This window comes from Uranotaenia lowii, chromosome 2 (genome assembly GCF_029784155.1).
Source record: "Uranotaenia lowii strain MFRU-FL chromosome 2, ASM2978415v1, whole genome shotgun sequence".
NCBI lineage: Eukaryota > Metazoa > Arthropoda > Insecta > Diptera > Culicidae > Uranotaenia > Uranotaenia lowii.
In genome coordinates, this window is record NC_073692.1 from 85,590,955 (window position 1) to 85,604,497 (window position 13,543).

At 39.6% G+C, this 13,543-nt stretch overlaps 1 protein-coding gene across 1 annotated transcript in view; it reads right to left on the reverse strand.

Moving 5' to 3' along the window:
- The window catches only part of LOC129747018 (restin homolog), a 52,215-nt gene that overhangs the window by 14,601 nt on the left and 24,071 nt on the right, over window positions 1-13,543 (reverse strand). The window contains exons 3-4 of the mRNA XM_055741031.1: window positions 3,434-3,974; window positions 3,030-3,125 (exon numbers count right to left, since the gene is read on the reverse strand). Coding sequence (XP_055597006.1) covers window positions 3,030-3,125; window positions 3,434-3,974 — 637 coding nt within the window. The remainder of the gene's footprint in view (window positions 1-3,029; window positions 3,126-3,433; window positions 3,975-13,543) is intronic.

Sequence of the window (13,543 nt, forward strand, 5' to 3'; positions counted from 1 at the left end):
AGTAGACGAAATTTTAGAATTCTATTTGTCGGATACTGACAAACTGTGAAATGTTGATTAATGTGGCGAAAAATAGTCAACAGAACTTTTCTCTTTTTATTTTGTTAGGTTTTTGCCTAGGGTCAGGGCACCTTAAATCAAGGATCAAGTCTCCTCTAGTAAAGGATCAAGTCTTTTTTTAACTTAAAAAATATCACAATTTTTTTCGTCTAACGAAAATGCTTGTATTTCATTTACGGATTCATGTATCGCCCTAACTTTTGGAGCACATAAACTTGAAGTTACACGCTGTCAGAAAATGCAAAAGACGGCAAGTTGCTAAATTTTCATAAAAAAATATGATGAAAATAAGAAAAGAGGAGTTCAGTTGTACCTTTCATATTCTGGATGTCATGCTCAGCAGATTTACTTTTTTGTCCATAGTGTGAGCTCTAATATTAGTAACTCCAAGATAATAGTGAATTTGTTTCTTGATAACTGACTTGCATTTGTTTATATATAATAAACTGATCTTGAAAGAACTCCGTTTTGTTTGCTGTTGCTTAAACAGAGAGGAAAATACAAAACAAATAACGAGTTCCTATACACGAACATTTTATTCTGATTAAAATTGTAAATTCTTAATTCCATGATCCTGCAAAATATCACAAGAATCAAAATGGATTGCATGCACCACCCCTTTTTGGCATTCAGCACAAAATTCAAAGTCTAGGATCAATTGTTTTTAAACCTCGGTAGGAACCTATGTGAAAAAATGTTTTGATACGATGCATAATCAGCTAAAATATTGATTTGTTTTGAATTTGCCTTATACACCAATGTTTCTTACACGGTTTTTGGGAATTAGCCCGGTTTTCACACGGTTTTTGGAAATAAACACGGTTTTTTTTGCACAGTTTTTTTAACGCGCTACGTATATCAGTGTAAAAAAAACCCTAACTGTAATATAATGATTAAACAGCCTGTAAAAATCTGTTTAAATTTAAAGTCAATTTTCAGTTGTTTTTTGTCTAGAAAAATCTATAAAGTGAAAAAGCCATGGCCATTAGACTGCCTCAAATTTGAACTAGGCTTAGGATCAATTTTAGACTGCAGCGTAAAACTTTATCAAAAGCCGGGTTATTTGGGGCACCCTAATGGCCATGGATAAATCAAGGAATATTTGAACAAGATAGTACCAAGAGCCATATTGGATTTTATATTGTGACGTCACAAAAACAATTGCATCGAAAATTTATCAGAAAAGGGGTAAGCTTAAAGCGGCACGTTATCCAAACAAACGGGAAAATTGTGCCCTCATCTGAAGATTGTTTCATTTATATTTTCCACTTTTATTATTGAACGCAGTGTGATCTTGAAACTAAAACGTGCATAAATGAAATAAAATCAGCTTTAAAAGTATCTAGCCGGTAGTAATTGAGTGTTCAACTGATTGTCATGATTTTTTTCTAACCGGTAAACTATATACAATTCTTATGTAGAACAACTAACATCAATTAATGATTGTTAACTTGGTTTACTATAACGCCAGTGACAATATTTTACTGGCGTTTTTTAGTAAACCGAGTTAACAATCGATTATTGATGGTTGATGGTTTTGCTAAAAAAAAGCTTTTTGGTTATTTTATTGTAATAAGAAGCTTAAACTGCACTGACTTGAACATTTACATGGTGGGTTTTGAACTTCTTCTAAAGCTTTGAAAATTTAAGTTGGGAAAATGCACCATTTTCCCAACTTAAATAGCCAAAATTTCCTTCGATACCGTCAAACGGGGCATCATGCAACAGCGGCGTTGGATGCAACATTTATATAACACCACACAGATTCAATTTTTAATTTAATGTAATGTGATAAAGTTATCTTTTTATGATTAAAAAATGATGATGACGTAATTTCTTGGATTCTCAGATAGTTTTTTGAAGTTTTAAATTTTCGTATAAAATTTGAAAAATCGAACAATAAATGCACAATTTTTAACGTTTTTTGATGCCGTAAAAAACTTTACCCAGTATGACGGATTGGCTTAATGATATTACCCACAAACTTTATACTAGTTTCCTCACCCTATACCAACACTCTTAATGTAAAAATATTTTTCGAACAATCACTCAATTTTTTTAAATAAATATTTTTATAATTCAGTTACCAGCCTGGGGTAAAATGCAACAAAATGCAAATCAAAGAAACACCTTTTAAATCTCATTTGCATATGCTGGAATATGATTGCTTTGCATCACGCGTTTGTAAACATTGAAATTTCTTCCATCCAACTATTTTTTTTTCATTAAGATCGGCTTTTACAATTTTTAGTAGTATTGTTTTACCCCTAAATGTATGCAGCACCCTTATTTTCAGAAAAAAATGTGAAAAAAGGTTTTCACAAAACAAAAAATCACTGCAATTGGTGTTTTCATGCGTAATGATCTTTAAGTAATCGAAAATTTATTAAAAACTAAACATTTTCATACGTTTTCATCAGATTTTTAATCAAAAACAAAGTTTGTTGCAAGTTACCCCATTTTCTGAGGAAGATAAATATCGCATGTTTTTAGAAAATTAAAAATAACTGAAGAAACCAATAATTTTTCTGACTACGCCAATTTGATGTCCCATCAACCTTAAAACTTTTGATGCATAAGGGGTATGATTATCTGTGAACATCAAGTTTTTAGAAGCCTCCGAAATTGAAAATTGTTGCATGTTGCCCCAGTTGACGGTAGTCCTTTTTACGGAAAAAAAATGAAAATCCAACCTTTTAGTACCGATTTGAAGAGCAAAAATCTTTCTCGAATAACATGCCTTCGAATAATCTCGAAAAAGGTCTGTTTCCTAGTAAATTACCAAATTTATCGTGATTGAGACGTCGCAGTCTGTACCAATACGAGAGCAGGGCTGCCTTGGTACTACCTATTCTTTAAATATTCCTTGTGGATAAATATTATTATCATTTAGTCAGCTGTCAGTCTTGAGTTGCTTATCGTCTCTAGGAAATGTATTCCTGGTGCAAACGATTCATGCAAGTAATTACCTTCAGTTTGAGGTAGGTTTTGCTCACGCTAACCACCGTTTTCGATCCATTCTTTGTCGGCACGGACTTGAGACATTCTTCACTTTCTCCGTTTTCCTGCGGATGAAAAACACAAAGCGTCAGGATAGGGAATATTTTCAACTGCTGAGAAAAGCGGGTAAACACGTGATATAAATTAGTAAGCGTTCTAATTAAGCACATGATCTAGATGGCTCGAGGAATTGATTCAGCTGCAAATTGTCGGACGTGGGGGTGTATTTTTTAATGAGTAGTTTTTTTTATTGTAACTATTCCGGTTCCCTTTTTCTGTTTTTCTAATCAACTTGTTATGTCTGACTGAATTGAGAACAATAAACTCAAATGACGTTTGACTAAAACCATACAACCCCAGGTCAAATACCTACCACAAATGGCACAGGTTCGACTTGTTCCTGATGATTCACCAGTTCAATTAGCACCCGCCACACTTTCGGCAGTTTGTCAGCGATTTGTTCCGGTGAGGCGGTCTGCACCTGACTGAACTCTTCTCCCGACAAACTAGACTCCGAAGTTGGTTCTCCTGAATCGTCCTGCTGTCGTTGTTGCTGTTGCTGCTGCTGCTGCTCTTCCTGGTCCACCTCGGACACCAAATCGTACAAGGCCCGGGGCAAGAACGCACCCAAATCAATCGTTTCCGCTTCCTCCTTGGTCATTTCGATCAGCAGGTCCCGATTTTCGGCCAGCACCGAGGTCAGTTTGTCCAGCTTGACCTGGTCGGCCGTTCGATTTGGGCCCATGCCCAGCAAAAACTTCGAGATGAATTGATTTACCACGGTCATTTCCGCCTGCAGCTGGTGACATTCGGCCACCGATTGGGCCAGCTTTTCCTTCGTTTGGTACAGTTCAGCTTTGGTGGCTTCCAGGTCGGTTTGCAAACCGGAGACGTGGGATTCGAGGTTTTTGTTCCTGATGGATGGAAGAATATTTTAACTTTAAAGTATCATTTTTTTTTAATTCATTCAATAATTATTTATTCAACAAGTTGCTAAAAGTGATTTTTTTTTCAGCACTAGTCGTAAGTTCATCTTACGAAGCTTTCCGATATAGATTATTACGGCGAGAGCTGAAAAAAAAAACGAATTGTGTAAAGAGATGCACATATTTTTATGCAAATTCGGAAAAAAAAATCCTTGAAAATCTATTACTTAACCTACTAAGGCTATGATCATTTAGTATCCAGGCAGTTACAAACGTGTGTATTTTAAAAACTATTCATTTGATCGAAAAACTTTCTATGGAGGAAATGAAGGTGTTGATATGACATTTAATGTGAAAATCTATATATATAAAAAGCAATTTCTGTATGTTTGTTTGTTTGTTTGTTTGTTTGTTTGTTTGTTTGTTTGTCCTCTATAGACTCAGCCGTCTTAAGAGCTAGAGGTCTGAAATTTGGCATGGATGCTTATTAGGACCAGGAAGGATGAAAAATGTTTTTAGATTTTCGGATGACCCCTTCTGAAGGGGGTCGTCCATAGAAGACAAATATTGTTTTCGTGATATTGACGTTACTTTTTGACGGATCGTGTTGAAAATTTGCACATAAGTGTTTTGAAAGACGAGCAATCGATTTCAGGTGTCAAATTTTGTGTAAGGGGTCAGCCAAAGGGGTCGTCCATATTAACTATTCACTGTTAATGCGGTATTGCCGTTATTATACATCGGATTCAGATGAAAATTGGTACACAATAGTTTTGAGTGACGTGCAATCGATTTGAGGTATCAAATTCAGTGTGAGGGCCCTGCAGAAGGGGTCGTCCATATTAAATTTTAAGTATCTTAGTGATATTGACGTTTTCATACATCGGATTGGGATGAAAATTTGCACATAGGAGTTATAAGGGTCAAACAACTGATTTCACTTATCCAAACTAAAATCAGGGGTCGGCCAAAGGGGTCGTCCATATTAACTATTCACTGTTGATGTGATATTGTCGTTATTATACATCGGATTCAGACGAAAATTTGTACATGAGAGTTTTGAGAGACGAGCAATGAATTTCAGGTATTAAATTCCGTGTAAGGAGCCGGCAAAGGGGGTCGTCCATATAAACCTTTCAATATTTTTGCAATATCGTCGGTATTTTACATCGGATTGTGATGCAAATTTGCACACGGTAGTTTTCAGGGAAGAGCAACCGATTTCAGATGTCAAATGTTTGCCAGGGGTCGACAAAAGGGGTCGTCCATATAAATTAATTTTTCAATGTTTTTTAGCAAAATTGACGTTATTATACAATGGATTGCTTTGAAAATTTGCACACGGGAATTTTGAGGGAAGAGAAGGGATTTCAGTCATCAAAGATTGTATAAGAGCCCCCGAAAGGGGTTTAGCTTTTTGGCAATAATTGCGTTGTTATGTAATGATCGAGTCGAAATTTATACACGTGGTTTTTTGGCACGGTCAAAGGATTTCTGCTTTCAAATTTAGTAGCAGACGACAGGCAAAGTGATCGACCAATAATTTGGCAATTATTACTTAACAATGAATTCGGAAGTGCATCTGGAAAATGCTTGGCAATTGGCTTTCCAAACTGTTCATGACATATTTCAAGTTGAAAGCGAAACGGAGTTCGTATGGGATCAGCTAGTATTAAATAAAATATTTATCAATGATATCAAGAAATACTCCAACTTTTTCACAAAATCTCTTTTTTATCTTTGCACACTTTTTTCAGTCATGTATTGATTTATTTTTTTAACCACAGAAGCAAAACCTTTGCAAAATCATGATATTTTACACAAACTCACCTAGAAAAAGCAATTGGAATCTGGTTGAAACATTTTCATGAGTAGGCATCTCGAAAAATTTTATATCTTCTATCCGGTTTTAACATAAATTTTTTTTGTCCACCAGAACACATCTGTCATATTGCGTAAAAACCGGATGCACAGATTTCGATCTTTGGAACTGATCATTATTAGTTATTTACTTGATTTCCACTAGTCAGGCAACACTTTTTGCCTGCCGGAAATGGTTTTTTTTTGCATTATTTAAGGAGTCTGCATTCAGTTATCCCCAATAACCATAGACTTTTTACCATATTTAAGACCAAGGGTTGCACTCCGATGGTTGGTTTGAACTTCGTGTGGATCCTAATACTTCTTAACCATTTGGTCCGAAAAAAAAATCAGAAAAAATCAACAGTTTATGAGCTTTTAAGTCAACAATGAAGAATTTTCGAGGCGCAAAATGCATAAAAGGAGCAAATTTGTGCAAAATTATTTTTACCAAGTCTTTTTGAATCGTAAATATCTCAAACACACGTTAACTTAAAAATCTATCAAAAAAGGCAAGATAGTCCTATTTATAACCTACACAACGCTACTAAAGTTTTGCATTTCCGAGCTCTAAAGCATGGATCACTACAAATCTGGACGCATTAAAACGGATCTATCTCGGAGCTATGTAAACGAAATAAAAATGTTTTGTACTTGAAATGTAGGGTTTTTATTGCACTTTAAAGGAAAAATCATAAAAAAAATATTCCGATGTTGTTTTGATGAATTTTTGAGCTTTTGGTTGAGTATCACTCATTATAGTTTGAACACCCTATTGGCTGACCTCAGCGGCCATTTTGTTCCACAATCTTTTCATCTCTGTTGCTTCCCGAGTCGTCCTACCATTCTTCTTCATCTTCTGCTTGACAATTGCCCAAAATTTTTCGATAGGGCGGAATTGAGGGCAGTTGGGTGGGTTGATGTCCTTTTCGACAAAATCCACCCGTTGGCCCAATACCACTGTAGAACCTCCTTGCTGTAGTGGCAGCTTGCCAAATCTGACGAAAACTTAACTAGTCCTTTGTGAGATCTAATGTATGAAAAAAAAAAAGTTTTTCAGGCATTCCTCCTTGTAAATTTTGGAGTCCATGGTCTTGTTTTTCACAAAAACCGGAATTTTTTGTCCGCAGCTGCAAATACCTTGCCAGATCAAACACTTTCTTGCACACTTATCAGCAAAAACGAATTTGAAGTTGCCGGGGACATCACCATGACCCGTGCAGTGCACCACTGCAGTGGCTTTACATAATTTTTGACCAGAAAGCTGCCCAAAATCCATCTTCACGTACGTTTCGTCATCCATGAGGATGCATCCGTCGAACTTCGTTGGAATCTTCTTGTATAACTTGCGGGCACGTCCTTTGGCTACTAAATTCTGCTTCAATGTCCGGTTTGGTTGCTTACTGGTCCGATAGGATCGTATTCTTTCGCGTAGACGAATTCTGCTGACGGTGCACCGGTCGGCGTTGAATTTCTTGGCAATGTCATAGTCCGACTACCCTGTGTTTTCCTTGATCGTTCTCAACACCTTCAAATGCAGTTTCTGATTCTTAGGTCCACTAAATATAACGCTTGGTATGAACCTGCCGATCTATAGTACGCATCTAACGGAAACGTTTGAGAACGCTACACACGGTTGATTTGACATTTTTTAACGATTTCGCGATTTTTGAACCCGACCACGTCGGGTTTTTACGTGGGTGTTCAAAATTTATTTTCATCTCGCGGCTTCCATCACGTGTAACTTTTTTGAAACAAAACAAATCGTAATCAAATTTTCAGCACTGATAGAAGAAACATTCCTCTACAAAGTGCTGCCAAAACATTCCAGATCCGGCAACTAGGAGCACTATGGCAAAATAAATAGTGCGTCCAGATTTGTAGTGATCCATGCTTTAGTTTGTTTGAGGAAAAAAACTTTCAGACTTAAAATATATTTTTGAAAGACCGAACAATATTTTTTTCACAAAGTGAAATAAGGACTATATCCGAAAATAAATCAGACAGGGGCTGATAGGATTTGGTTGGTTGGATATCCAAAAACGGCAAACGCATCATTTCTCATCATAACTGACAACTCGTGCAGTATATGAGAAGGCAATGCAAATCTTGCCGTGCTTAAAATGTCCAAATTTGAGTCCAAATACCGTAAGTGGGATGGGATGGGAGATGGGAATAGAAATAGACAAAGAAAATGATGATGATGACATGGGAAAACAATTCCCTTCATTCCGATAGACATCGACACTCGACCAGTAAAACTTTCATACGCCTGATTGTCTCCTGTAGTAGAATGTTAATACATGGACCCCGGAGATTCACAAGATGTGGGTTCAAATCTTACCGAGAGACAATGCGAATTTTTTCAACATTAATTTTCATCTTGTCTAGTCCCTGAAATTTCAAAAAACAATGTAGGATTCATTTCTCTACAAAAAAATTTTCGCTGACTGAATGTTTGAGTCAAGACCCATCTCTGGGTCGCAGTTTTAAAATAAAATTTAATTTTTATGTATATTCTTTTCTGTTCTCAAATCCTGACCTGAAATTTGAGGAAAGTTGTACCCCTTTCCCTTTTTTCTCTCCCCACTGAAATGAAAACAAGAGTCTAAAATTCTAACTTTCACATACTTTTCAATGACAAATATGACCCCATTTGCTTAAAAAAGTTTCGACTTATGCAAAAAAAAATTAGAGCCCTCCTTCTTCCTTTTCATCTTCCACTGATTTTTATTTTATTTATTTATTTACATAGTATTCCGTCTCACGACATAACTTGACGAACATAATTCCTAAAATTCACTCGGTCCATGATAACCGTTCTCCAATTTCTCGGGCACCCCACGTTCGCCAGATCACGCTCCACTTGGTCTAACCACCTCGCTCGTTGCGCCCCCGCTCGTCTTGTTCCTACCGGATTCGTAGCGAACACCTGTTTTGCAGGACAGTCGTCCGGCATTCTCGCAACATGTCCCGCCCAGCGTATCCGGCCAGCTTTCACCACCTTCTGAATACTGGGTTCGCCGTAGAGTCGCGCGAGCTCGTGGTTCATCCTTCGCCTCCACACTCCGTTCTCCTGTACGCCGCCAAAGATGGTTCTTAACACTCGTCGCTCGAATACCCCGAGTGTACGCAGGTCCTCCTCGAGCAATATCCATGTCTCGTGCCCGTAAAGAACAACCGGTCTAATAAGCGTCATATACAGGTTACACTTCGTGCGAGGGCAAAGTCTTCTCGACCGCAGTTGCTTGTGGAGTCCATAGTAGGCACGACTTCCGCTGATAATTCGCCTCCGGATCTCACGGCTGGTGTCATTGTCTGCGGTCACCAGTGAGCCGAGATAGACAAAGTCTTCGACTATCTCCAGCTCGTCGCCGTCGATCGTGACCTTGTTATTACTGGACAAGCGGGTTCGGTCGGTCTCGGATCCGAAGGCCAGCATGTACTTCGTCTTGGACGTATTAATCATCAACCCAATCCTTCCTGCTTCGCGTTTCAGTTTGCGGTAGATCTCCTCCACCGCCGCAGATGATCTGCCGACTATATCAATGTCATCGGCAAAGCAGATAAGTTGACTGGATCTGTTGAAAATCGTGCCCCGCATTTCGCCCACCGCTCGTCGAATAACACCTTCTAGCGCCACGTTGAACATCATGCAGGATAGACCATCACCTTGTCGAAGCCCCCTGCGCGACCAGCCGACTTGTTTCTATTCAGCTGGCGAATGGCTTCCTTAACTTCACTCGTCGTTGGGAGTGGCTCCTCTTCGTCGTTGGCTACGCCGGCGATGTACCTTTCCCCACCGTCTTGATCTCCTGCATGTGCGCCGTTCAGGTGTTCATCGAAGTGCTGCTTCCACCTTTTGATCACCTCACGATTGTCCGTCAGGATACCCCCGTCCTTATCCCGGCACATTTCGGCTTGCGGCACGAAGCCTTTGCGGGATGCGTTGAGTTTCTGATAGAACTTTCGTGTTTCTTGGGAACGATGCAGCTGCTCCAGCTCCTCGAGCTCCTCCTCCTCCAGGCGGCGCTTTTTCTCCTGGAAAAGTCGAAAAGTCGAACTCGCTGCCTCTTCCGCTGTCGGTGATTTTCCACATTTCGACGGGTGCCTCTTTGCACTACTGCCGCCCGCGCGGCATTCTCTTCGTCCATCACCCTCCTACACTCCTCGTCGAACCAGTCGTTCCGTCGAGATCGCTCCACATAACCGATGACGTTCTCCGCAGCACTGTTGATGGCTGTTTTGATGGTATCCCAACAGTCCTCGAGAGGGGCTTCGTCAAGCTCGCCCTCTGCCGGCAGCGCTGCTTCGACCGATTGCGCGTAGTCTGCCGCGACCTCAGGTTGCTTCAGTCGCGCGATATTTAATCGCGGCGGGCGCCGGTTTCGCGTGTTGTTCACTACGGAGAGTTTTGGGCGCATCTTCACCATCACCAGATAATGGTCCGACTCGATGTTGGCGCCCCGACAGGATCTGACGTCGATGATGTCTGAGAAGTGCCGGCTGTCGATCAAAACGTGGTCGATCTGTGATTGAGTTTGGTACGGTGATCTCCAGGTGTACTTGTGTGGGAGGCGGTGCTGAAAAAAGGTACTACGTACGGCCATTCGTTTGGAGGCGGCGAAATCAATGAGTCTGAGGCCGTTTTCGTTGGTCAGCTGGTGCGCGCTGAACCTTCCAATTGTCGGTTTAAATTCCTCCTCCTGGCCGACCTGAGCATTGAAATCCCCGATGACGATCTTGATATCATGTTTTGGGCAACGGTCGTATTCACGTTCCAGCTGCGCGTAGAATTCGTCTTTGTCGTCACCGGTACTTCCGAGGTGAGGGCTGTGCACGTTGATGATGCTGATGTTGAAGAACCGGCCCTTGATTCTCAACCGGCACATTCGTGAGTTGATCGGCCACCACCCGATCACGCGCTTTTGCATCTTTCCCATCACTATAAAAGCTGTTCCAAGCTCGTGTGTGTTGCCGCAGCTCTGGTAGATGGCACGACCATCTGGATACGTTCGTACCGTGGAGCCCTTCCAGCATACCTCCTGCAGCGCTACGATGTCGAATTTGCGGCTCTTCAATTCGTTGGAGAGCACGTGGGTACTGCCCACAAAATTTAGAGATCGGCAGTTCCATGTTCCAAGTTTCCAATCGCTAGTCCCTTTTCGTCGCGTAGGTCTTTGCCGATTTCCATCCGAAATTTCTTGTTCGTTATTCGTTGCTTATGTTTTTTAGTAGTCACAGGCTCGCAAGGCCCGCAGCTAACCCCACTATCTCGCAGGAGGACCGTCGTGATGTTGCTGTTTTGGGTCCCGAACACCACCAGGACGTTGTTGCACTCCGCACGCCGCCCCTAACATGGAGAACAGACGCGTGCGAAGCCCCCTAACTCATTCTGCATGCGACCAAAGCATCCACCGGGGTTGGGTACCCGATCTCCGCTAAGGTTGCTCGCACCCCAGCTAGTACCACGGGGAGGTAGAGAATCGGAGTTGCAGACAAGAGGTGATATGACCACTACCCGAAGGTTGGGTGTATGGGGTCTCGAGTTGCACATTGTCTACTTCACTAGCCACATCTTCCACTGAAGGGTTCTCAAATAAGCATAGAATTATTTTTTCATCTCAAACACCCTCCCCTACTAAAGTTGGTTTCTTTGGTATGACTTAATGTGTGGGGCTTCCGTCTCCTCTTCCTGTCTCCCTCAATGGAAGAAGGAAAGGGTCCCAAATAGTTAAAGAAATATTACTCTTATCAAAATACAATTCAATACGAAGTTTGGTGTTTTTTAACTGACTTATTCTCGACATCTTAAAAAACTGTGGTGCCCTTCTCACCTCTTCCTATTTGTTCACTGGGATCAGGGAGGGGTCTCAAACAACCATAAAGTCTTTATCCGTATCCAAATATTCTCCCATGTCAAATTCAGTTTCATTTTCTAGATTATTTCTCAGATTACGCGAAAAATTGTATGGGAGTCGCCTTCCCTTTTCTGAATATCCAATGGAAAAAGATCTTCTTGGGAACATTTCGTTCACCCAATTATAAATAACCCGCATTCCAAATTTTATTCCCCTTGCTTGACCAGTCATCGAGTTAATGTAAAAAATAGTGTTGGTCCCTCCCTCTTACTATCCTCCCAATGCAAGTCGGGAGGAGTCTCAAACAATCATAGAACCTTTCCCCACATCCAAATATCCTCCCATGCCAATTAGGTTCCATTTGCTCGAATTTTTTTTCAATTTTGTTTATGAGTAATTTTTTGTTTTTGACTAAATATGTCTGGATATTGCCCGGATTTATAGTTTCCATATAAAATTGTCTGGATTTGTCGGACCCGGATACGTGCTGAAAAATTCTGGCATCTTTACGCTATAGAATGAAAAATGCAGCTGGAGTTTTGAATTGCAATACAAAGAAGACTTAAACTAATTTTCTGAAACTTGATTACTCAATTTGTTTCAAAGATTTGAAAAAGATTATAACAATAGTAGAACCATATCTCGTACTCAAATACCTTTCCATTATATACTCGATTCGATTTGCTGTCATCACAAATTGAGAACTTATGCTAACAAAATTGTATTGGGCCATCCTCCCCTCTTCCTTTGTTCCTGCTCACTAGAAGAAGGGTGATGTCTTAAATAATCTGAAAACCATATAAACATAGTTTCTCATGTAAATTGTTACCATTTATTAGATTAATTCTCGGGTTATGCAAAAAATCCCATTTCAAATTTGTTTTTTTTGCTTGGTTATGTTGGTTGTCGAATTATACAAAAGCATATTAGAAAGACCCATTTACACTCCATTGGATGAAAGGACGAGTGCTTAATATTCATAGAAATATTTCTTATACTCAAATACCCTTTGATGCCAAATTTGGATTTATTTGCTCGATTAATTCACAAATTATACAAAATTTGTATGGGAGCCCTTCCCCCCATTTATAACTCCCCGCTAATAGAAATGAGGAGCCTCTTTTCATCATACAATCATTTCCCATATTCAAATACCCTCCCATGCCATATTTGGTTCCATTTTCTCGATAGGTTTTCGAGTTATGTATAAACATTGTATGGAAACTCCCCTCCCCCATTTCACCGTCCCTGCTGGATAACCATAGAAACATTTCTCGTATTGAAATACTCCTACCGAAATACATTCCCATGTCAAAATTGGTTTCATCTGCATGATAATTTCTCAATTTATGAAGACTTATTACTTTTATTTGAGAGACACCCTCCCCCCTTCCACCACGAGGGAGGGGTCCCAAACTATTATACTAACCTTCTCTAGTCTTAGAAGCCTCCACCTGCCAAGTTTCACGTGAATAAGTTCTGTAGTTTTTGAGTCTATTTATAGGGAACAGACAGACAGAAACGAATTTATATATGTACATACTAGCTGACCCAGTGTGCTTTGCTACACCTTCCAAAATTGAATCAAATTTGTTAAAATAATTGAAATTTTGTCTTATTTCCTAGGCAGCATTTCAATCCAAATTTCAGTATAATTAAGAAGCAAACGCTTTAAAAAGAGAGCTTTAACTGAAGTTTCGCTTTTTAGTATACAAAGATGATTTCAATAATGTTTTCGAGAAATTTTTTCCTAGATTTATTTTTAAAGATCTGAAACTTCAACTCTATTTTTAAAAACTTCATAGAGTTTATAACGATTTCAAAATATATGTTATA